The sequence below is a fragment of the Melopsittacus undulatus genome, chromosome 1, assembly GCF_012275295.1.
Source record: "Melopsittacus undulatus isolate bMelUnd1 chromosome 1, bMelUnd1.mat.Z, whole genome shotgun sequence".
Classification (NCBI taxonomy): Eukaryota; Metazoa; Chordata; class Aves; order Psittaciformes; family Psittaculidae; genus Melopsittacus; species Melopsittacus undulatus.
The window spans coordinates 68,572,781-68,599,506 of NC_047527.1; the positions used below are offsets into that span (position 1 = coordinate 68,572,781).

The window sequence follows — 26,726 nt, forward strand, 5'->3', positions numbered from 1 at the left end:
CCTGAATCCCACAGCTATTCCCAAACATGCAAACAGCAGCAGCAAGACTTGTAGACACCGGAGAACAGTCCCCTCCATGTCTATGCTTTGCTCAGCTAGCCCTAGAAGTTGAGCAGGCATGTACGTTGGGTTTTCCCCTTCCCTAAATGGAAGTTTAGATACTGCTGGAATAAATAGCAACTATCAAAAGCCTCTCTTCACCATATTCAGTAACAGAAGAAGATTCATGTAAATTGTATATGAGTGCCTGTGTTTCATATACCTGTTATTTACAGATAACCATCATAAACCTCCAGTCTTCCATCATCCTCCTCTTTCCCCTTAGAGAAAAATCCTTCTAGTTTTCACTATGCTCATCCAACCCGTCGAAGAGAAAACAGATACCTGCAGCCTCTGACATAAATAAAAAGTTATAAAATTATGTTTCATGCATGGTTTATTTACAGGTCTTTCAGCAGTGTGATTAAAAAACAACCAACCTATCTTCATCCATCATTTTGCCTGGGCAAATAGGAACATTTGGCAAAAAGATGCCGAAAACAGCCAGACTGCAGGACATTCTGGTCATTCTTAAAAGGAGTTTCCACAACTCAGGATCAGAAGTCTCATGAATATCCAGCTACTAAATCCTTCATTCAGAGTTCAGCAAACTTCAGTGACCCTGATGAGCACAGCAGCCTCAGCGTAGTGAAAAGGCAGGTCTTGAGATAGCCTAATCTTAGAAAATTAAAACCTTTGAAGATTAAGAGCAGGACCTTGAAATGACCCAGAGAGAAAAAAAGCTAAAGACTAAGTGGTTTCTGTGGCCAGTTCCTCCCAGACAGCGAGCTGCTCCTAAGCCCCAGGGTTTGCAGCCAGCAACTACATCTTAAGAGCACAGTAGTCCTCCAGCTCAGCACCTTGGTCTCTACTGGGGAAAGGGTCAGAGCTGTAGGGTCCAAAAATGCAGTTTGTTAGAAACCTGGGATGGAGACATTACTGGCTGCATTTGCTATCCTATGTATAGGATATTCTTTTTTAATGGATAACATCGTGAGTTGCATTTACCCAGAAGTGATGACGTTACCTAGTCGTATGGTAAAGTTACCACCCAGATTTCCAAAGTTCTGGTTGCTCTTTATCATCTCACTGTTCTCTTGCAACAAATGTCACAACTAAGAGGATGCCTGCACACACATGCTAAGTATACAGAAACATAACCTGATTTTTCAGCTCAAAACAACACAGAAGAGACACAATTCCAAGCAGCACTGTTAGTTCTACATGCTTTGTTTGATTCTTTTATTTTTTTCCCCTAGGATAGCCAGCACAGGGAAAACTAGAATCATATTTCAGGAACAATTCATGTAATTGATTTGATGTGCCCAAAGGAGGCAGAAAATAAAACAAGGTAGAAGGCAGCTTGCTATTTTCAAATGCAGAGTTTGTCAGGAAAAGCAACAACTGATCTCTCTCTGGCCAAATTGCTCAGCAATGCCAATGTGAGGGGTCAAAAGCGATGAAGTTAAAACTACTAGAATTAGCAAGGAGATATTGGTGCATGCTACTACTGCAAAAAACTATCAGAAGAAAGTTTTTCCTTCATCTTACTGCTTTCAACCAGTTATAAAGTTAGCTGGAAATAAGAATTTGCTGTTCTTTGCAACAATTTGTATCACCTCTACATAAAACTGAAGACTAGATCAACTTCTTTACTCATGCTTCTATGGTATAGGAAGGATCACTTCAGCTGTATTGGCTGCTATGTCTACTGAAGAACTCTCTTCTAAATAATTTTATTTCTAACATAACTGCTTCTTTATCTGCTAATACCTACAAAACATGCCCAAAACTGGTACATATGAGGACGTACACAAATGCACACATAAGTATCCCTAACATTTTCTTTAAATTCTCCTCTACATAAAATAATCTTCAGAGGCACAGCTTAAATTTGTAAGAAGTATTTATCAAACAAAAGCAAGACAGCTATCACAAAAAGTAAAGAAATCAGTATAAGCAAAAGGGCTGCATCTCTTAAGTGCTAACAAACCCTGACCAATTCACAATACAGTTAATTTCCTCCTGGCACAACTGCATTACTCACATGCATGAAGTCCATGCTAAAACACACCCATAAAATGAACTACAGCTATCCAGTCCAATATAACAACCAGGCAGGAAAAGTTGCTCTAGACTGTCCATTTTATTTCTTAAGCAAGACAATCACCTAACAGATCCAACACACACTCAAGAAAAAAAAAAAAAACAACAAAAGAAAAACTATTCTAAAAAGCAAATTTTACGCATGCATTCACACAGATACACATTAGTGCTAACTGCTGTTTTCACTTTCACTTCTCAGAGATACACCCTGGCTGCCTAAATCAATTCCAGGAGTAAAAAAGAAATTGATACAGGTCTTTTCTTCAGGAATGTAAGAGGAAGACTTAAATCCCAAGGCACAAAGAAACTGAACTTATAACTTCAGGTGCAATACTCCAATATCATCTTCTACACCAACAATTATATCAGAAAGATCTCAGAGTTCTCAGAATCAACCACCCTCATTTATCAAGTTCCAAAGAACTATAGAAGTGCTAGACTAGTCAAGACATTCATCTGGACAGACTTCTTACAGTATGCTGTCTTCTTTTAGAGAAACCATAAGAGTGAATGTAGAAAGAAGTCCTAAAACTTTTAATCACAAAAAGGGGGAGACGTATGTGCATACAGAGGAAAGAATTTTATCTTTTCTGTTTCTGTGATGACTTGAACATACCAAGTTAACCACACACTGAAACCTCAGCCCTTATTTATCTAAATTTAGTAAACATTTACTTACCCAGCATCCTCCTGGAAGCCTTCCAGTTCATCTCTTTGTTCTGCTAGGGTGGATTCTAGATCCAGATAGGTCCCATTGTGAGACAGTTGCAGGGTGCAGTCATCAAGCTGTAGAACAAGATTCAGACTGTTAGATTACAGCAGTCATTCTGTCTAATATACCTCTAACATAGCCTTCCCATTTTCCAGGTCCCCAGACAAGAGGTCGCAAAACCAAACCATACATTGGGAGTCCCTATTCACTAGACCTTGTTTGGTCACAACAATATCAACATAAACAACAGATACAGAGAAATTTATTTATTTCAAAATATAGGTGAAGATTGGAGGGGCTCATCACAGTGCCTTTAGAATCCTGCGAGCAAAGCTAAGTTCACTTAAACATGGTATTTAGGCTACAAATTACTGTTCTCTGTTCTTACAGTATATTTAGGTAGAGTTTCTAGACCTCTGGATGGAGGTGGAAGGAAGAAGCTGCTGTTTCATGTGTTACTAAACATCATTAACAAGGAAGGATACAGCCAAGGAACAGTACAAGGTGTGCCAGCCAAGAGATAGGGTGCTGCAGTGATGAGGAATGCAGTCAACCAAAACCCAGATTTTCTTATTTTGAAGCAATGCACTAACCACCCTCGGAGGTTGCAGAGAAGACCTTCTGAGGCACTGGGAGAAGGACTGGAGAACCTTGCCAACTTCCTACAAAGGTACTGAGTAACCAAAGACCAGACCTGAAAGCCAGAACCTGCCTGCAGTGACACTGAAGCGAGGGAGAGCAGTCAATAAGCCCTCTTTATTTCCATCCTGTCTTCCCTTATCTTTGAGTGTGCCATTAATTGTTCCAGCTGTTCTTAAAAAAAAAAAAAAAAAAGCCAGGTACAATCAAAGATAGAAAAGACATTTTTAATGGGCAGCTAGTCACAGGAGAAGGCCTAGGAAGATCCACTCTAAAACTCATCGCACAGGAATTCAGAATAATTACTGGATCAAGAAGGGTAACTGATGAAGCCTGAGGAAAGAGCTAGAAAGTGACATGAGCTCCTCTCTCGCCATCAGATAACCCTGTGTCAACACACAGTATGAGGGAAAAAAGCAGGGAAACAAGAACACATTCACCAAAGGGCAGGTGAAAGTCCTACTTGCCACTGCTGAGCTAAGTGATCATCTGCTTATTGAGCCTATCCCAGAAGCAAACAAACTGCCATCACTGAGCCCACTATATAGGCTGCTCTCAACCTTTGTGTGTCAGCACAGCATTAGACATCCTTTTGTAACTGGTTCCAAGTTCACAAATATTGTAAGCCCCAGATGTATTGGGCTACTACATTCAAAATCCAGTACGGTAGCCAAGCAGTCTCAGACTGACCTGCCAAACAGAAGAGGTTTCATTCTTCTGGATTTGGCAAAACAAACTGACAGGTCCTTTGTATATCTCCATCTACCAAAAGGCAACTGTGGTATAAATGGTACAATCCTGCTGCAAAGGCGACTTTGGAAATAGGATGTTTAACACTATACTTCATACTGATGTTCTGGCACAGCTGGTAGTCAGCAACTAACTCTCTGAAGCAAGGGCCTGGAACAGCCAATGACTCAAGGAAAGGAAATTACAAACCTTTATCATCTCCATGGATTTTTCTTTCTGCTCTTTTTAATACCAGGAAAGAAAATCAATAGAGAATCCATCATTGATGAATTACCTCTTTTAACTTCACCTCAAATTTATGGGTTTCCAGTACCTGTTCAGGAAAGCATGATAAGCAGCCAGACTTCTTATCCGGCAGTCAATACCAAAACTTAATCACCCAGTTTCCTGTCACTGATTTATGTATGCAAGAAAAGAACACAAATAGCCTTTGATTATTCTGGATTAGGTACATTGGAAATACTACAGTAGAGCCCACTTGTAATTAGCAAGTGATAGAGCATGACTTTTGGATTACTCCACACCACTGTGTTTTGCACTGCTTGCAACCTGAAAGAAGTTTATCCTCTGGAGAAAGGGTAGAGGGTGAAAGTAAAGTTATATTTCAATTGTGTTGTATTCTTTCTTCCCCCAGTGGGGAAAGAGTAAATCATCAAATAAGGCGACATAAGTTTTTACTCTGACTCCTGGGAATCAAAGAAAGCAAAGAACCTCCAAGCACAGCCCTCTGTCACTAAGAATAACAACAGTATTACTACTCTATCTTTCTAGTTACAAAGGATATTATTAACCTATGCTAATTCAAAATACATTCTTTAGACAAGAAAGACTAAATACTACTCTGGGAAACGTTTTCCCAGTAGCCCGGGGTATCTAATGAAATGCTAATTTATTCAAAGTAATGCCAAAAGGCAAACTCTAATTAAATAAATGTTCTGCTGTCACTATGGAGATTAGGAGATTTGCCCACAATTTCCAATTATACTGAATAATTAGGGAAAAGGCACTGTGCTTTACTAATATCTTATGACTTTAGTATATAAAAAGCACAAGAACAGGAAGAGCTTCATATACAAAATAAAGAATAGCAGATTCTACCTATGTTCATCTCATCTCCATAGTTTCAGCTAAGCATAGTGTTCATTCAGGCTTCAAAGCACTGCACATTTTACGCTGTATACATTAATAGGAATTTAGGTTAATGGGAGAAACACAGTATCTTTTATTTCCATTACTTAACACTGAGTCTTGCCAGAATTATTTTGGTTCTCATACATGTGTACACACAGAGATAGAATGGACCAAAACAACACTTTTTAAAGGAGCACAAGTCTTAAGGCAATGGAACTCAAATCCTCCTCATATAGGATCACTTTGCTACTTTGCCGCCAACCTTCATTTGCACACATTTTACAGGCAGAATACGAGAAGCCACCCTGTGAATTATTTTTAATTAGTAAATTGACAGCCTTGTTGAACACAAAGGGTGGCTGACGTTCACTCATTAGAGCTTATTAGTAACAATTCAAGATGCTGGTCTCTCCCCTCTGGGCAACATTAATGCCATGTTTTATCTACCACGCATCACTTCTCCCATCTCTGGAGACCCTCAAAAATGGCCTCATGTAGTTCATTCATGACACTCTTCCCGGTGATCATAATCCTTACTAACACCATCTTCTTTTAGGACAATCAAATGGCAGAATCGTAAAGACAGTCTCTCAAAGAAGAGTTAACTGAGCTGTTTTCCATAATCATGAACAAGAATGCTATTCAATTTTTTAGAAATTAATTGTATTTATTTCACTTCATTCTTCACAATTCCATTTAATTCTCCAGTATTCCAGTTGTTGAGGTAGGATCTCAGAAGAGGAGGAGCAGCTCTGCCTGAGAAGCCAGAGCCAAACAAGTGCAGGTATATGGCAGAACTTCAGGACAGCATTATCTACTGTCTATAATCACATGTACTTCTCTCCTGCAGATTCTTGCTTCATGCGCTTCCCAAACATCTTCAGGAAACAAGACAAGTCACACAACATTGTGCAGGAGGTGTTCACAGCAGAACCACCCTATGCTTTCAATGTATGTGATCATATCACTACTGACTAAATCATACCGAATATGTCCCCACCAGGGAAAGGGGGTGTTATAGAATCACAGAATACCAGACTGGAAGGCACCTAACAGGACATAGACTAGATAGCACAACACCCTGCCCAGGCAGATCTTAAGTGTCCAACAATGGGGAACCCACCACTTCCCTGGGGAAATTATTCCAATAGCTAGTTGTTCTCACTATGAAAAAATTTCTCGTGCCAATCTGGATCTCCCCTGATTCAAGGTTACATTCACAATTTTTATTTTGTGTACAATACACATTTATCTTAGGTGTTGCATTCATCTCTACGTAAATACTTAAGAAAAGGGATTTTTTGAAGTGAAACTATAAGTTCAACAGAAAAAAAAATTATTAATGTCCTTGTGAGTCATCATCACAGAAACTCTTTAAATAACCATGAAATCAAGTTTTCCCACAGAAAAATGGAAATGTAAGAGAATATAAGAGAAACGTAAGAAAAATGAACAGGAAGTACAAAAATGGCCAAGTAATATTTATACTGTTATAAATTTATAGTTACACTGTTATAAATTTCACGGAGAAGCTGAGCACAATTTAACTTAAATTTAACTGTTGAGCACAGTTAAAATATCAGAACATTCAAAAGCAGAGCTTCCTACTGCCTCATCCTTTGCTATTTAACCTGTTACAGAGTGCAACCATACCACACAAGAGGAGAAGGGTGTCCTGGTTTCAATTATAACCAGAAACGGGCAGAGCAAGGTCAGAGGTGCAGAGCTCGATCTTTGCCCCACCTCGGGGGTCATCCCCACCGCACCAGCACCCGCAGAGCCCTCAGCATCAACACGGCTGTCTGTCACATGAACACACAGGCTGGGAAAAGATAAGCAACCAACTCATGCAAGTGTTCCTTACAGGCTGCCAGGTACTCAAGACCATAGGGCAGGAGCTCAGCTTGTCATCTTCTTTTGCATGTAACCAAATCCAGCCAGCAGTGGCTAGTCCCTGAACCTTGAGGGTCAAAATAATTTGTACTACAAGGCCATCAAGCTTAAGAGGACTCAAATAGTTCGATAACAGTATACGAGTAATGACTTTTTTCTCATTGCAAGCACTGACCCACAGAAAGGGGTCACACCCATTTCTCTTCATAAAGAAGCCCTTGTTGCTGTGCAACAGGAAAGCTCATAATTTCTCAGTTTCAAAGTTAAACCATATCATCAAAAGGAGCAAGGAACAGCAGGGGGGGAAAAAAGAACAGCAGCAAGAAAAGGTGACTATCAGCCAGTTATCCAATGCCAATAAATGACCACTGCCACTTTCAGAAACTAGTTAAATGAATATAAAGAAAAAGGAAAAAAACACAACCTGAATTCAGTTATTGTTTTCATCTACTGCATTTAGCATCCTACAATACATGAGAAATGTCTAAAACCAGAGGGCAGCGGGTGTGAGGAGTAAAGAACAAAATATTACGATTCCAAACACATGCAATCCACATGTCCACCCACAGACTGAGTACAATTACCTGCTTGCTCCTCCTTGCATATACTTGTAAGCACCCCACATAAACACTAGCCTTCTCACTTCAGCAGCCCAGTGGGTAGCAATTCAACATAAAGGCAACATACACCTAATGATGCCTACACAAGCTCTTGAAAGTCTGTCTTCTCTTCCTTGAGAAAGCTTTGCTAGATTAACATGCATCCAGAGTGAACTTCCCTTTGGCTTCGCTTAACTTCTCTATCCCAAGGCAGCAGTAAATCAGCAGAAATTAAGGAAAAAAAATGGCAGAGGCACCCTTCTGCCTTTTCAAAAAGGACAGCAGAACCACAAACCATTAGGAAAGGTTATCCTCTTCCCTATTTGTTCAAATACCACATAGCTGTATTTTTCAGCAAACACGGAAAAATGTTCTTTCCTCACTCCCAACCCCAGCCCTGAGAGACCACCCAGAAGAACTTATTTTGAACAACTCTCTCATCAATATCCAGAAGGTGCTACCAAGTCAGCAGCAAGTGTACGCAAAGATAAAGCCTGCTATCCTCACCATTTTCTCTTCTATTTAACTACAGGTAGGCACCATTCAAAATATTCAGTTCGGTTAGCGATCAAGGATCACATCCATAGAACACAGGGCCCTACATTACAAGACAGGAGGATACACTTGTTTACTGGTATAAACCACCAGAACCACTCAACTTTGCAGCCACTAGCTGGAAGCACAACCAGCTCTCACCAGATTTCCAGTAATTTCAGCTATTGCTACTAAAAAGATTATTTTGCTCACTTGTTATTTCTAAAGGTACAGGGAAACGGAATGAGAGGAAGAGATTAAAGTAATCCAGTATCAACATGCAGACATAAAAATCCCTCTTCAATTCTAGCTTCTGGCACAGACTTGGAATATCCTTATCTTACTCAAGTGTCTTGGCTCATCTTTCATTTTAACATTGTTGGGTGGCAATTGTTCTCATTAGTGGTGGCATACTCCTTATTCACCTGCAACACGCTTTGTACAGTAGGGCTGATAAGGGGCAAAGTTCCTTTATGCTCAGTTATTCCTTTCTAAATACTAAGCCTTGCTTTGCTTTATGCATCACAAATCTAACACATTTGCTCACTCCAGCTACGCAGTTCTTACACATGCTCCCTTCTAGTTTAGCTGTTTCAAGCACTATGTCCCATACTGTTATCAAATCCAACAAATACCAGTTTTCCCTCTGCATTGCCATCTTCTTCCTTCTTCACCAAAACAGATTTCTCCTCAGGAAAAAGGCATAAAAACAGCTCTACCTGCTCACCAGCCTAAATATATTTCATATTTCTAAGCAAACTGCACAAACTGATTGGTGCAAATGAATATTTAACACTGTTATATCCAAGGTCAAGCTTCATACTGAGAATGACTATGCTACTTTCAGAATGCATCATATTTTAATGCTTTTGAAGTTTTATTACAGATCAGCAGATGCAGGTTTCCTGCACTGGCACATGGCTGGTCCTTCAAAATATAACAGGACTGCTGTCACTTAGTTCTCTGGGTAATGGAAAATTGGGATGGTCTAATAGCACCCCATGGATCACAGTATACCCACCAGAATAATTATCTGGCTTCAGAGCCACCCACCACCAACTGCCCTCTTGACAACAGCCTCAGTCTCTCCCTTTTCATGTGAGTAGATACTACCCAGTCTGTGCCATGGCTATAGAATCATAGAATAGTTAGGGTTGGAAAGAACCTTAAGATCATCCAGTTCCAACCGCCCCCCTGCCATGGGCGGGGACACCTCACACTAAAACATATCATCCATGGCTCTGTCCAACCTGGCCTTGAACACTGCCAGGGATCGAGCATTCACAACTTCCCTGGGCAACCCATTCCAGTGCCTCACCACACTTACAGTAAAAAATTTCTTCCTTATATCCAACCTAAACTTCCCCTGTTTAAGTTTTAACCCATCACCCCTTGTCCTATCACTACAGTCCCTAATGAAGAGTGCATCCCCAGCATCCCTGTAGGCTCCCTTCAGATACTGGAAGGCTGCTATGAGGTCTCCACACAGCCTTCTCCAGGCTGAACAGCCCTAACTTTCTCAGCCTGTCTTCATATGGGAGGTGCTCCAGCCCCTGATCATCCTCGTGGCCCTCCTCTGGACTTGTTCCAACAGTTCCATGTCCTTTTTATGTTGAGGACACCAGAACTGCACACAATACTCCAAGTGAGGTCTTACGAGAGAGACGTTCCAGTCATCATGTTCCAGTTATACATGTTCCAGTCACCATTATTTTGAGCAACATCATGAAGAAAGACCAAAGCATGTATCCCGGGAGTTATGCCACATGACCCATCTCAGGTAAAAGCTTGACATTGACAAGATAAAAGAAAACCAAGTAATCTGTATGTATTAGTGCCCAAAATTAACAGTGTACACTAAAAACTGTTCTCATTTTCAACTATAACAGCAACCCAACATGACTTACAGTCACTGTGTCTTGACCTAAAAGTCCTATGTTCCAAGAAGCTCCACTGCAATTGCTTGTACTCCTCCCCCCACATACCTTTCTTCTTTTAAATATAGTTTTGTAATTCAAAGTATTTTCTTAAAAAATATTTTAAAATTGCTATAAACCAAATAGATTTATGACGTCAAAGTTTTAAATGTAAGGTCAGAGTTTTAAAAGTAAAGTCAGGCACAGGTTCCATACAGAAGGCAATTTATTGTGAAGGAGGCTATGCCACCTTCAGTTATCCACACTCACAGAAGTCAGCAGGTTTCTAAACTCTAGGATACTCACTCTTACATAGTAATTTAGAGGCTGAAGGAAAAAAAATTCTGGATCTGCAACTTTATATTAGAAGTAGTAATTCTGCATGTACTACAATATACCCCAATTTTGCAGCACTTCAAGAGTGACGAGCACAGCCTGTAGAAGTAGTTATTAACGGTAATGCACCTCTGCTTTATTTTTAACACAGTGATTGCTATTAACAAATTCCTTCACAAGCTTTTCACACTTTGCAGAGCTTATATTCAGTTGCATTGATGGAGCAGTGCCTACGCACACATACAGCCGCACAACTGTGCACAAAGGCCGTTGGAGCATAATTACTTTAAAAGAAACTGCTACTGTGATAGGAAAATGCTGGTATTTTGAATGTAGCCTGCATTCCTAGGCTGCAACAGCAGCTTTTATCTCTGCCCTGGTAGACACTACAAAATACTCCTGGGGTCAGGTACTGCAGTGCATAAAGTGAAACATAAATGCCACATTAGATCCCCAGGAGCCACTGGAAAAATACACTGCCAATAAAAATATTCTGCTGAAATAACAAAGACACTGAGAACAAACACAGAAATCTGTTGTATTAATATTATGGGTTTGACTTAAGAATAACAGAAGGAAGTACGGAGTTCAAAATTCTGAAACTGCTATTTTGGGGGTCTCTGAAATCCAGGCAACACACCACTGTGAAAACATGTGTAGATGCCTACCTGTTGCTATTCTTGGCCAGTTATGTCACCAACCTTCAGATCTTTTGCTTGGCAATTCTGTTTAACACAGTGTTCCGCAGGGAGCAATTCAGAGTTTACTAGCGTATCTGTGTCCAAATATGACACCATGTCTTCCAACAGCAGCCACACAGGCATTGTTAGAAAGCACGAGTGCTCAAAATGTTGACAACCGTGGAACAAGAAAGCCAAATAAATTCATCTAGAGATGGGGGTTACTGCAATTCTTAGTATGAACTAAAAAAAGCTACTTGAAATAATTAAAGTAATAGAATTTCTGCAAAAAAACCCTGTGCAGAATAGCAGGGTGCATAGAGAACTAACACACGCGCTCTCTCTCCTCCCCCATCTAATTGAATCATCTCAAGTTAAATTAGTTAAATTTGAGATGAAATGCAAGCCAAACAACCAATAGAACTTAGTGAAGTCAAATTTAGACAAAAAACATTCCAGCTCTTTAATTCAATCAAGAAACCTACTGCATTTTCTAGTTTTCTCATAGTAAACATAATGAACCTGCGGGATGAGAATAACCTAACCTCTGCATTCCCTCATTAACTTTCTGGCACCTAGATTCTTCTATTCCTTTTCCCCATTCGTGTTCAGCTCTTCCTAACTAAGATGAAGAAGAGCTAGCTCTTCTGACCTTCGTGGTTAAAATACATCTTCAGTTGAAAAGAGAGTGACCACAAGAACAGAATCCTTTATTTGGAAGTATACACAGCTTTTTGTCTGATACACAGAGGATGCCTCAAATGACATACTCTCATCACCATTTGTTTGGCATTACTGTGAAGGTACCCAAGGAAATAAAAATAATCTTTAAGAAGGAGATACATCAAGAAAAGCAAGGAGAGGAGGTGTAAGAGTTAGCATCGATGGAGTTTATCTTCTGAGAAAGCTTTTGTTCAGAGCGCGTGTATCTGTGTGTACAAAAAACCCCAGAGTTAAAACCTCAGAAATCATTCTTTTAAAGGTAAGTAGTAGTCCAGGAAAGCAAAAATTAAAAACTTCTTTGTGACAATATTCTCTGGTTTCATTTGTACTTCTGCTGTTAAACTGAAAACTGAGAAGTACTTCATATGTGAGAAAAGCTTTTTGAAGTGATGTAGCAGAATGAACCAACGAACTGCAGCCTATTATTGTTAAATCATGTCCCTCAGAACAAGCTTTCTATTAGTATCCTCCACTTTGCTGGAGCAGTTAAGACACATGGCATGTTCAAAGGGTTGCATCACCACTACTCTAACTGCACTTGGGACTCTGCAGGTTGCTCATTACCCTATCACAGAAGGAGAATACTGGACTACTGCAGAACCACCCACACTGTTTATAAAGGAGAGATTTAGAATTTATGAGAGTCAAAGATATAGTCAGTAAAAAAAACCCAGGAAGCCCAGGGTAAATTGTCTTATAATCAAAACTGGACTCAGAGGCTTCTGCTTAGCTAAAAACAAAACAAAAAAAAAAAAAACAAAAAAAAAAAAAACCAAAATACTAGCACAAACACATGTTAAGATACAGGAAAATACACATTCACACCAAGGCTTTATGTGAAATACAAAAGAAAATTAAGCATAGCAGGATTACCAAAGAGTACGTCATACACTTGTCAACAGAATCATTTTTCAGACATAGCCTGAATCTTGGAGGTATAAATGAACGATTTCATCTACTAACATTATTCTAATGACTACACTCATCAACTCTTCCTAATACTTAGACTGCTTCTTAAAGGTTTTGTGGTTTCAAAACCAAACATCAATTGGGAAGTCATTAAAAGTGCATGAATTAAAAGTTTAAGTGAATGAAACTCAATACAAGAACACTGAAAAAATGGTGAAAAATATACGGAACCCTGAAGACTCTCTTCTTAACTACTACTAGAATTTTTTTATGAAAGCACAAAGAATTTTCTACCCTTGAGCAGCATTTATTTGGCACTTATGCTTCTTTTTTTTGTTGTTTTTCTTTTTCTTTTCTTAATATCTCATTCATTTCTTCCTCCTTTGATTAGCTGCCAAGCAGTTTCAACCCCCAGATTTAACATAGTTGTCTGGACTAGAATAGGCAAACAAAAGAGAACCTCTGCATTCATTAAGATCACATCTGAATAATACTGAAAAAGAAAACCACACTCTCCAACTCAGTTACCAATAAAATACCAGTTTGTAAGCAAAGAAACAATGCAGCATTACCAGCCACATCACCACAGTATTCATTCCTTGCTTACACTCCTATCTGCCAGTTTCAAAGGGCATAAAGAGAAAATAACTAGAAACAAATTACTTTAGTAATAAATTCCTGCTCTATTTTGCTTGGCAGGGGACAGGCTCTAAGTGGTATCAGCAAGGACTAGGTGATGCCATGAGAGAAAAAGAAAAAAAAGAGACAGTTTGGGAAAGAGCAAGAGAAGATTGTGGCACTCAAAAGCAAAGGAAAAAGAAAAAAAAAATGCTCTTAACCCATTTTCAGAACAAAGGAATAAGTAAATGAAAGAAATACAAAACTAGTTAAAAGTGAGCTTTAAATACAGTACATAATGGGCCAATAAAGCACCTCAATTAGGAGTTCAAAGCATAGAGATCAAATGCAATTAAATACTTCTAGGAATAGGAAACCTAATTTCTTCTAAATTAGGTTCTAAATAAACCATGCATGTTTCAAGCATCAGTCATCCAGTATCTATTATTTATATTGGTCCATTAGGGCTCTACTCAGGTATCATACAATGGTCTGGGTTGAAAGGGACCTTAAAGATCATGCCTTCCCTCCAGTGTTCCACCAGCACCATACAGCTTGGTGTTGTTGCTCCTGGCCCTTTAGGTGCCTTGTCAGCCACTCTCACGCAGCTGCCATCTCCTGGTAGGTCTTGGTGCTTCCCTGGGGTGTCCCCCACCTCGGGACACCCCCCCCCCCCCCCTTCCTGGAATGCCATCATCCCATGTTCCACTGTGGAAAGGGCCTGCAGCAAGCCTCAGCAATCACTCTAAACCACCTGGTATTAGGTACTGTAGATCGCTGCTACAGTTATCACTTCCTTTTACGCACAAAAGGACCACAATGTACCTATACACTGCTATAATCATTACAGCTTATATAAACCAATCCACTTGGGGGCCTTGTCAGTGCTTGCTCCCAACATTTTTTAAAAGCGTTTGAATGAGTACAATAAAACACAAATAGCAGTTTTGATAGGTAACATGGGTCAAGCCCACTGAGACTGAACATGTTTTCTGCAGTACTTGAATAATTCAACTTACTGATGTCTAATTTGTCTTTTCCAAATGGATTTGCCTGCAGAAAAGATTCCAAGAGCATTCACAGACACCTTCAAGATCAAACATACATGGCACCTTTATGTACCTAAATGTTACGCCAACTTTAAGCAAATAGCTTTGTGTACATATTCTAGTCCCCTGTCCAGGAGTTGCAACAATTTCCTTGTGGTTATAGATCACTTTGACAATCCACCTTACAAGAAATTGTTGTTTCCTTGCAATGCAACTGGGCACCGAGCTGTCAAAAAGAGGAGCAGCTGGTCAGAAATGTCTGATGCAGACTTGTCACCAAAGCCAATGCATTATGGAAGAACTAACCTTTAGGTATTTGAAGAATTAGTGAGGAAGGGAAAGACGTAGACATATTTTGAAGACTAAGCTGATAAAATCATTTTAGAAATGGCTATGGTTATTGGGGGTCCTGGCCTTTAGCAGCATGCCCTTAGGAGATGGCCTATTCCCAAATTAGCTGGTGTAACATTTTGTACCATCAATAAGCCTTGATAACCATTTAGCTGAGTACAAGTGCTCCTCACAGCTGCCTGTAGCAGCATAATTTGGAATACCCTGTCACACACACATATGCCCTGAAGCTGTATGGTCTTAGCTGGTCAGGTATTTTCCAGAAGATACAGGAACACCATACTTTCACCTCACAAAAGTAGGGACTTCCTGACCTTGTGATGGAGGACTTCTTTGGGAAAACAAACAAACAAGCTGCAATAAACACATTGATTTATGGTTTTAGTTGAATGAGAAGGTGGATGTGGTTTATTAAGTGAATGCAACTGTATGTAAGGAGACACTTTTATTACTAAAAGTTGAAAGAGTTCGAAGGTTTTCACATGGAGAAACATGCCCAATACTTGTATTTTGGAACAAAGCTAGGAGTAAATTTGAAACAGTGGGAAGAATCACACTTCCCACAGCAGAATCAACCTTAAGGTGGTTAACCCGCAGTCACACAGCAAGCTTTTGGCACATTCAGAAAGAGTGAATGTTTGCCAAAGCCTCAGATCAGCATTTGTCACAAGCTCATCCTTACTCTCCAAACATGGCCTTTTGGTACTTGCTGCATTCTCGAAAGTCTAGAAACAAAAGTATATGCTTTCTTTTGACACAAGAATTAACTGTAGACCACTTTATGCTAGAAAAAAAATGTGTTAACCAATAACAATTAACAAAAAGAAGTTTCCCTTCCACCAAGTGCCTTTAATCTCATTAAAAAGCATCTAGTTCAAGTAAAATGTGAAACTCTCCTGTCTGATAAAAACAACAAGTATTTTGAGCAACTGTTGGGAAGGGGAGAGACGGTATATCTCTCACTTTATTTCCTCTATTATCATGATACTTTCTCTTTACTAACTTAAACAAAACAGTAGCACAGCCCTAAAACACAGAAACAAGTAATAACACATTCAAGAAAAAGAATAGCCAATAATCTCTCCACTATCAACTTTACTATGAATAACAGCAAAAACAGTATGAGCTCAACTGCTTTTATACCACAGTAACATAATTGAGCTTTACCTCAGAGCAGTAGCTGTTCATCCTCCCAGCCTCATTCATTACAGGCAAACGTCTCACATAGCTCACAGACTGCACTGAGAGCTAGCTACAATCAAAAACTGAAATACGAAGCACAAAGCTTTGTTTTATTCATGGTACTTTTGTTTGCTAGTTAATTTGAAAGCAGTTCTTACAGTGGGATGAGCAGCTTGGCCTAGTTAAGCTGTGATCTTATGCTACATAGTAAAAGGGCAGAGGCACTATATATTATAACAAGAAAAAAATGGGCACAAAAACAAGTGCAGTTTGCAAAGCATCAAGGTCTTCAGTGCCATTCTAACCTCACATGTATACACCAGTGTAACTTTATCAGCTCTGTAGGGATGATGTCATCTTCTCCAACAGCATTTCAGTGAAATAAGAAACAGGTCCTTTCAATGTGCAAGAAGACCCAAACTTCTGGTTTTTTATAGAATCATAGAATTGTTAAGACCTTTAACAGAGAGCAACAATTAACCTAGCACTGCCAAATCTACCACTAAACTATGTCCCAAAGTGCCATGACTTTTAAATACCTCCAGGGATAGGGACTCAATCACTGCCCTGGGCAGCTTTTTCCAATGCCCAACAAACCTTTTGGTGGAGAAATTGTTCTGAATAGCCAGCCTAAACCTCCCCTGGCACAACTTGTCCTACCAGTTGTTACCTAGGAAAAGAAACACCCATATAGCTGTAGAGAGCAATAAGGTCTCCCCTCAGCCTCCTTTCCTCCAAACTAAGTTCCCTCAGCCTTTCTTCACAAGACTTGTTCTCCAGACCCTTCACTAGCTTTGTTGCCCTTCTTTGGACCTCTTCTGTCACCTCAGGGTCTCTCTTGTAGTGAGGAGCCCAGAACTGAACACGGGATTCGAGATGCAGCCTCTCCAGTGCTGAGTACAGGGGGATGACCACTGCCCTGTCCCTGCTGGCTGTGCTACTTCTCATACAGGCCAGGATGCTGTTGGCTTTCTTGGCTGACTGGGCACAAGATGGCTCATTTTCAGCTCTGTCAATCAGCACCTCCGGGTCCCTTTACCCCCAGGCAGCTTTCCAGTCACTCTTCCTCAAGCATATAGCATTGCATGGGGTTGTTGTGGTCCAAGTGCAAGACCCAGCACTTCCCCTTGCTGAATCTCATACACTGGTCTCAGCCCATCAATCCAGCCTGCCCAGACCCCTCTGTAGAGGTCTCCTATCCTCTAACTTGGTGTTGTCTGCAAATGTACAGAGGGTGCATTCAATACCCTCATCTAGATCCTCCTTGAAGTTATTAAACAGAACTGGCCCCAACACTGAGCCCTGAGGAACACTGCTCATGACCAGCCACCAATTGGATTTAACTTCACTCACCATCACTCTTTCAGCTCAGCTATCAGCCAGTCTTTTCACATAGTTGTTTGGGTTTTTTTTCAGGGCTCAAACCACCCCCTGTTGATAAACTAGCACTGCTCTATTTAAAAAGGCAGAGTAGGGAGGGTTAAGTACTGGGGATGCATTCAAAAGGCAGTCCATGAAAGGAGGTTTGAAATTCTCCACAGGCACTTAGCTGTTGTAGTTGGCTAGTGCATGGCCATGGAAACCCTGGGCACCCAGGGCCATCCCTGTGGCTATGGAGACCCACACTTCTCCTATCTCCAGTCTCTCCAGATGATCTTTCACTTCCCAGAGCAAAAACTAAACTTCAGAAAAAGGCAAGAGGCAACATTAAGGCCATCTTGGCAGTGGTCTGAAGCAAAAACAAAATAAAAAAAATCACAAACAAAACACAAGCCAACAACAAAGACCCACAGATTGGAAAACTGCTGACAGCCTAAGTAGTAGGAAGTTTCTGATGATCCAAAAGCCATTGTGAAGCCCACTTGAAAAGAAAACAACAGCTATGGTTGTTCAGCTTGGCCAGGCAAGGAATAGCTGACTCAATCATCCTAAAACAGGAGAGGAATGTACCTTTTTGTCATGCTTGAAGAAGGTTCAAAGTAAGAAACTAAAAGTACATTTTTCTGCTAAAACAGATACCAGAAAGCATTTTCTTAGTGTAAAGAGCAATTACACATTCAAGATATTCTTTCTTCCTTTTTTGAAAATGATACTTTAATTTCTACAGCAGTGATATTTCAGGTTGAGGTTTTGGTGTCTTATTTTTTTTTCCCCAAGGCATTTCATTGCTCTTTGCTGGTTGAGCAATCATCCTGCTAGCTTTTATGTTTCGATACATGATTCAAGCATTTTTCAGGTTATTTGGTTTGTGACAGAGAAATAAGCCCCAGATGTTTCACTAAGGTCTTCCACCAGGAAATTCATGGCCCTTCCAGATGTCTCATATCTAATAGTCCAAACTTATTTTTTAAACATGACAGCCATGAATATATTCTTTCCAACAAGCTGCTTATGGGATTATTATAAATGTATCCATAAGTTGTAGGTGCACACTGCACCAGGTGGATTTAGGATCATTTAAAATCTAGCAGCAATTAAGTCTTCCTAGTTCTTGCACCTTAGAAGTATTTTATAGATAGATCCTCTATCCTTGCTTGGCACACTACAGCAAATATGACAGAATGAATATAATTTAAGAAAATGAGCAATCTGTATTTGTAATTACATGAAGTAGGTTTCTATTTCTATGAGCCTTGTAAATTACTATTTTGAGTGCACAGCTTTGCTGCACCTTTAATGATGTGAAGACCTATAAAATATCTTTTACCTAGTAAGATGTAGAACTGTTATGATTTTTCAGCATGCAGTGTGTCACATCTCTCTCTGCTTTTCTTCATCAATAGATAACTTTCCAATGTCTTGTAGGCAATAGCTGCTTCCTCTCTCTCCCAGCCACCACAGGGACTAACTACCTTTGCTAGCATTGTCTCTGTACCACGATTATCAGCCATCTTCCCTTTTAAACTGTGTATTATGTTAACATGATCCAAGTAAGATATCAGCAAGTGTTCCTGACATTCAGGCCTTAGAGGTCCTATTTCAGATGAGAGGATAGGCTCACATATCCATCTAAGAAAAGAACATTACCTCCCTTCACAGCTTTGTCTTTGTTTCCTCAGAGAGAACCACAAGAACTCTAAGCAAGCAATACTGGAAATAAAAATTAATATCCCATGATTTTTCTTAAATGAAATGTCAGTTGCTGTCTTGGGCAGCACTGTACAACACTTGGTCTGCACCTGGGTTAATTTAACATAATCTTATCTGATTATTCTGGCAGCAATAACTCCTCTCCTCATAGACAGATAGGCACAATTCTCAAAGAAGATCCCGGGACTCCACATGGCCATCTGTAGGGATGCAGATTCTGTGCACACTGATTTCTCAGACTGACAAAAAAATACATCACGAAGTAACAAGCAGGACAAGATGAAGGTCCTGATTTGTAGGGAGCAAACAAAATAGTAAGTGTACTCCCTCACTGGTATGAGAGTCAGATCTCATTATAATCATGGTTATACAGTGACTTCTCATGCTCACCATAAGCCCTGCTCTTCTACAAATCTGCAGGCATAGTCACCTTCAATAACTCCTGTGTCTCAGAGAGAAGTAGGAAACTGGCATCTTGGCTTACAAGGATTTACTTAAAGCACATAATTCTGTTTAGCTCTGAAGGAAGTTTATTCTCAGTCAGCCATTTTCCCTGAACATATTCAGAGAATACTTAAGAGAAGTGCATCTTCAAAAAAAGAAACAAAAAAATCCCAAAACAAAACCAAAACTTGACTAATTGTAAGAAGTCATGTCTTTGGCTACATTAGCACATTAGCAAAAAAAAAAAAAAAAACTAAAAACCCCTTGTTTTTATGTTTACTGGGGCGCAAAACAGTACAAGAATAAAATCTACTTTTCTTTTGTTCTCTTCCAGTTAGACATAATGCTTATGATATGAAATTCCACTATGTTTATAGAAAGAAATTGCAGTGACTGTAACTGCAAACCCTATGCACCAACAGAATAGTTAATACATGCAAACTGGTTGTCCTAACTGCCCTTCCAGAGCTGTAGGAAAATATTGACTAACAGTGAATAAACACAGTCCTTCTTTAGAAGCAATTTATTAAATTATCAGGGTGGGGGTAATGAACAGCCTATGGCATAGATCTGCAATCAATATCTACTATACTTTGCAATTGTTATATATGTGGCAACTTTGTCCTTACACTGGAGGGAATACTTAACACAAAGTTGAGTACTGCACAGAAAAAACAGCAATTCTGTGAGTACATGACAAACAGAAATCCTGAGAGTGAAGCACTCCTATTTAAGCTTACAATAGGATCTCTAGCTCAGCATTAGGCTCCCCCCATTAGCTTCAACAATGCTGGCCTTCCTGTCGGTAGTAGACCAGGGGAGCAAAAACCCTCCCACAGTGCGTTTGCAATCCTGGCCACTGCAGGCACTGGATTCTAAGTTTCAGGACCCTGCCTGGTCTCTGCCTGCCTGACTCACTCCTCCTAACCCTGCTATACTCAGTCTATAAAGACCTATAAAGAGACCTGGCAGCAAAGTGAAGGAGACAGCTCACTAGAGCAGGGTGTAAGGCTGCATCAAGCTAAATAACACTGACATTTCTGTTTGGGTGGGTTTTTTCATTGCAGCAAATTTTCTCCATTAGCTTGAGTTTTTGTTTAAGTATCTGATGTGGTCCCCAGTGACATCCTGTCAGTTCTCACAGGAGAGGTGGTCAAAGGCCAGGCTGTGCCACAACCAGCAAAACCTCTGGCTCCTACAGCATCACTGGATTCAAAATTTCAACCTTTGGGCGTATGTAGTAACATTTTTTCATCCTGAAAGTACTGAGATGGTCTCCATTTTAAAGATACTTCTGCACTTTAATGGCCCTGGGAGCTGTGGTGAGGAGCAGGGCTCCCTGCTGAGCAAAGACAGTTATCCAAGCAAGCATGACAGAAAGAGCTCTTGGTCACTCAGTTTGATGACACACTGAACCAGAAGAAGAAAGCTGACATAGCTTTAGGACACAGAGGGTCACATTGCAGAAAGGCATGTAAGAGCACCTCAGCATATAAAAAAAAACATAGACATCAAGGGCTAACCCAGGCATCCCCACTTCCCTCCTGCTACAGCCTTGGTTGGAATTCAGCATCAGGTGACACAAGTCACACATGAGAACAGTGGCACATTTAGCACAAAACATTCAAGAGATTCTTTTCCCCAGTCATAGAGCTGTTCGGTGTACTAAGATCATCTTCCAACAAGTGGAATCAAGTAATACAGTAATTTCCATTCCTGAAGAGTCAGCCCTGAATGCTAAACAACAGTGCCATGATGCTAAGAGAAGTGGTCAGGAAAAGTGTCAGGATCCTAAGAGAGAGGAATTCATTACTGTCATTACTATATTCATTACTGTATGTGGTTAACCTTTTTGCTCAAAGTTTCTCAGAGGCTGGTTCAAAGCATAACACTTAACTTCAGGGAAGCTGGAAAGCCTTCATATATCTTATTCAAAGCAACAGACATAATTCTTTAACCTTATTTTCACTTACAGAAGCTTGAATAATCTTAAGACAGCAAAACAATTCGCCTGCCCCCAAATGATAAAATAAAAGAGTTAAGTACAAACCTTTCTTCTCATGGACAGGAACAAAACAAGGTGCCAATAAAAACTTGCTCATCAGCTTAGCACTTTGTTTTGTATGGCTTTAGGAGACCACGCTCAGGGCACAATACAACACTCAAAGGAAAGCTGCATAAACAGAGTAACTCCAAGGTCTGCCAGCAGCAACACTGGATTTTAAACTTCATGCCAATTTTGCCACAAGGATACATTCAGCTGAAGAGCTTCTCCTGGAATCCCAGGCGCCACACTCTGCCCACCCATCTGCTCCTGCTCCCAAAGAGCTAAGGGTCCATGCTCCAAAACCTCTCGTGTTTCTGGGAAAAAGGAATGGCTATTGCCCAAGAGCTAAGACAAGAAAGACAATATTTACTGCACATTTCCCATTCTGCCACAAATGTACATGAGCATCCAAGGGCAAAGTAAGCTTTGTTTGTATTACAAGGGATTTGCTTGGCTTTTCCTTTTGTGCTACTGCAGTAGCTTCACCAGTCTTATCCTTTTGCATATAGAAGGACTTCAGAGTCTTCAGTCAAACAGAAGCTTTTCACTCAATGACCTCAAAAAATTACAGGTAAGCTTTATCTTACCCAGTGCAAGCATCTCTGCAACTAACAGTACATGTTTCCCAGTTGTTACTAATGGATATTGGTAGAAGTACACAAGGCTTTCAATATCAGACTGTAATACACAGCTTAAATGTAATTTCATTAGTAGTTTAGCTTTTACTAGCACTGCAGGTTACAGCCACACCCTTTTCATAGATGGCCCTCCAGAAATTGCTTCTGAGAATCACAAAATCACAATACTACTACTTCCAGGTTTTAAATAAATGCTTTCCTTGGAAAAATACAGCCTTTCCCTAGGCTATTTTTCTTCCACTGTTACCTGCAGTGGAAGAAATGAGTAGGCCCCAGTTACACAAGACAGTTGTCCCATGCATAAAATATACCCACCACCACGGTTTCATCCATCAAGAGTAACAAAGTGATTATCATCAATGGCCAAAACCGGCCTCCTTGAGGAGACTCACGGCAACCTGCAAACCACCACCAGTGTAAACTGAGCTTGTGCCTCCTGCTACAGTGAAAAAGAGTAAGAAAAAGGGTAGGAAGAAGGAGAGATGCAACAAACATCCTTTGCTACACAGGCCTTTGTAGTTGCCTAAACACCTCGACATGATTGTATAAACATGCTGTGGCCAGGGATTTGCACCCCTCTCTCCTTTCTCTACAATAAAAGCAAACTAAACATTGTAGTTAGCTTCAATAACATCTGATTAAGTAGACATGTTTTTCCCTTTCCATTAAGGCAGCTCATAAAGGCTGACACTAATATGAGCACCACTCAGGTCATTGCCCGGTGGTGACAGCTTTACAGTCAAGCCAAAATAGGTTCCAGCATAACAGCAAATATGAGAGTCAAATTCCCCGGTAGGACAGTCACAAGATTGTAACTATGCTATTACAGGCAATGGTAAGAACAGTCATGCCAAATCACTCCTATACTTCTCCAAGCAGCTAATTGCAATTTCTAACAATGAATCCTATCAGTATTTAACAGAGATACCCAAAAATAAACAAGGAACAGTTGCTGGAACAGATCCCCGTGCAAAATATCTGTTCACAAAGTTACAACTGACAAAATGCAGTCTACAGGAGATACCAAATTTGGCTAACAACCTGCTCATGATTGTGTCCCTGTCTGTGGTCCAGGAAAACTTTACAGACCTTCCCTCTTTTTTTCTCCTCACATACAACCACCCCAACTCCATAGGCCTTTGGTTCTCCCAGAAATCTGCCTTCAGGAATAACTCAAACCATAGGAACCTTCAGTAGCCACACGGAAATGCAGCATGAGATCACTCACTTTTAAATTGTCAAACAGTCAGTTGTTAAAAAGTAACATGCAGGCATGACTCCGATATTGACCTCCCGTGACTCACTTACAGAGCACACTTCAGTCTTACAACTGAAGGCTTATTTAGAAGCCTTCTTGTCCAAGCCTTACTTGGACAAGTAACCAACATGAGAAAACAAAGGTAGGTATAAAAAAAAACAACTTGTTTTGAAGAGACTGTTTTGATTGCATCTACATATACATGCAGTGGTCCAAGTAATTGTTTGTAGTTTATTTTCCCCTTCCCTGATTTTGACATCTAAGAGATGTTAACATTTTAACAGAGACTGAGCACATGGCAGCCTGCATCCCATGCTGGTTCCTTCAGAAGAATTCACTAAGGAAGAAGTTGCTTTTTTTCATTTTAATATTTCTCCAAACCATATATTGAGTCAGTGCTTAATTATGTCAGACATTTAGATTACTGTTTTTATTTCAGGAAATCTAATTTGGTGGATGAAGAACATGAGTGCATAATTTTAATCAATCTCCTTGAGACTTCTTAAAATAACACTAGCTGATGACTACTAGCAAGATAACAAGCCATTCTCCCCTTGTCAGCTGCATATAACTTTCTGAAATATTTGCCGGAATATCAGTGACAAACCATAACAACATGAAGTAAGTAAATATAGCTGAACTTGCACTTCACTGAAAAATACTTCTAATCTCCTTTTTGTCACTCAAATCACACCTAGCCGTAATGATTTCCAAATGCTGCGGTCTATTACCAGTGGCCTTCCCACAGAAGCAACATGAATCTAAAGAATGGGTTTAAAGCAAGGGCATTCTTTCAGCAGCCTACCAGAACTATCGAAGAACAATATAGTGAGTCACTTATTTGAGGTGTATATACTAGTCAACTTCATCAAGTTCAGAAAATACCTTATACACGCATAAAATCCTAGAAATCACTGGCCAGCATTCTGCACATTGCCTTTGTCAAATATTAATTAAGACATATTACCAACAAACTGCCAAAGCAGAGCACAACTGATAGCATACAGTATGCCTGAATAAAGCCTATTTTTAGCCTGCAACTCAATCAGCAATCTTACAATGGCTAGGATTAAAGCCCAAGACAGCCACATTGCTGTATATAGGCCAATGCAATTACATGTTGAAACATGTTGAAAGAACATAACGGTAAACTGGAGTCAACACTGGGAGGAGCAGCACTGGACAGTTGCTCTGTGCTACCCGATGTCTTTACTGGCAGAATGTACACTCTTATCTTGCCTGTCTTGACTGTCCACAATGGAAAACATTAAAAACCAAATAAAATGCAGTTTTACTCCAATTCCTACCAATATGATTTAATGCTTATGAAAGACAGACAACATTTTGGCAATGTTGAAAAATCAATATCCTTTTACCTTCATTGGCAGCTGTCCAGATGACTTAGCTTTTTCAACGCTAAAGCAGCCCACTTCAATCCTGCCTTGAAAATACTGCCTGTGAGAAGACAACTCAGTCCTTACTCTATGTACTCCTAACTTCTGTGCCAAGGTAACAGTTCCAAGACCTGCTTTGAAACAGTACTTGCAAGGATGCTTTTAAATACCTGTACTTCATAACACACAAAATAAATAGATAAATAAAATTTCTTCAAGCTATAAAATTTCTATACATTCAAGGGTAAATACTTTACTTAAAAATGTTAAGCTCTAGCTGTCTTTTTAATCTTCAGGAGCCACATTTTCTCCTGCAACAGAGGACCTATAGAGCCTAATGTTTTAATACCATCTAAACAAAAGAAAGTGGCACCATGATGGGATCGCTTATCCTCTAGGATATAGCTAAATGAGCTATTAAACAGCAGTGATTTTCATAAATTAAAACTGAAGCTGAATCCTAATCAATGATGTGAGGAAGAGTAATGCTCTGTTTCATTATCAGATTCCCAGGGCCATTAATATTTTTATATACAGCTTCTGAAATCTAGCCTAAACAGTATCCTCTTCATCTTTGTACGTACAAACATCAGGTGATGCCTCCTTCAGTGATCCCTTGACAAGAGATAAAGAAAGACTACAAGGAGCACATACATGTTCTGAAGATTTTCATGGTCAACACATGTATCAATTAAGGCACATCTAATTAGCAAAGAAAGAATATCTGCATCTTGAGATAATTCCCTCCATTATCACAAGCTTCCAGATTTCAAGATGTGGCCATTTCTCCAAAGACTTTCTTGAGTGCTGATCACTTCTCTTCAGCAAGTGAAATAAAAGCACAAGAAAAACTGAACTCTGAAAACCTGAATCTCAAAGATATGCACGCATACCCTAGGCTTACCATAAGTTCACATTCATAACTGGTGGCTTTTTTCATCCACACTTCAAAACCAAGCAAAAAAAAGCCCATCAGGAAGACAGAAAGCCTAAAAGCATAATTCAGTGATATGTGAACTGATAAATGAACCCTAAGTCTCAGAAACTATACTCCTTTACCTTCTAAAAGATCAGGATTTTCTCTACAACTTCTCCCACAGCATTCAGCTTCATCAGTAAAAGGGTTTATTTTCCTTCCAAAGTCAGAATTCAGTCTAGAAAGTTTCTTAACTGCAGTAACTTCCACATAAGGCAGAACCCCAGTAAACCCAAATATACAGCAGCTGAAACAAAACTGCAGACAAGTTAACACTGTAATTAGGCTTTAAAAAAAAGGCAACAGTTGAACTCAGCATCTAAACAAGATCATGCTATCATCTAGAAGGAAGTAGGATAACTCTAAACACACTACTTTCAATAATCCAAGCTCACTTCTCAAAAATATGGAAAGGGGACATAAACAAGCAAACAAGTACTGCAACATAAAATGAAGGCTGCATAAGACAGGAAGGGAATGCTTGAGTCACTGGTAAACAAATAAGTGGATACTAAATTCAGAGGAGTTGCATTTCTTTCTGCCTTGTACAGCCACAAGACAAAAACATCTCATCTATTATAATCCAACCAAAACAAAAAAAAAACACAGTAAAGTGAGAGTCCTTCAGCTGTGACTGCAATGCTCATTGCAATGCATTAATCATTTAGAATACTAACACAAGTTAAATCAGTCATGTCTGTCTGAAATAAAA

General features: G+C 39.8%; 1 protein-coding gene across 2 annotated transcripts in view; it reads right to left on the reverse strand.

The window, feature by feature from the left end:
* The window catches only part of FHOD3 (formin homology 2 domain containing 3), a 373,673-nt gene that overhangs the window by 335,321 nt on the left and 11,626 nt on the right, over window positions 1–26,726 (reverse strand). For both annotated transcript variants that reach the window (XM_034066335.1, XM_034066332.1), the window contains exon 2: window positions 2,825–2,931. In XM_034066335.1, coding sequence (XP_033922226.1) covers window positions 2,825–2,931 — 107 coding nt within the window. The remainder of the gene's footprint in view (window positions 1–2,824; window positions 2,932–26,726) is intronic.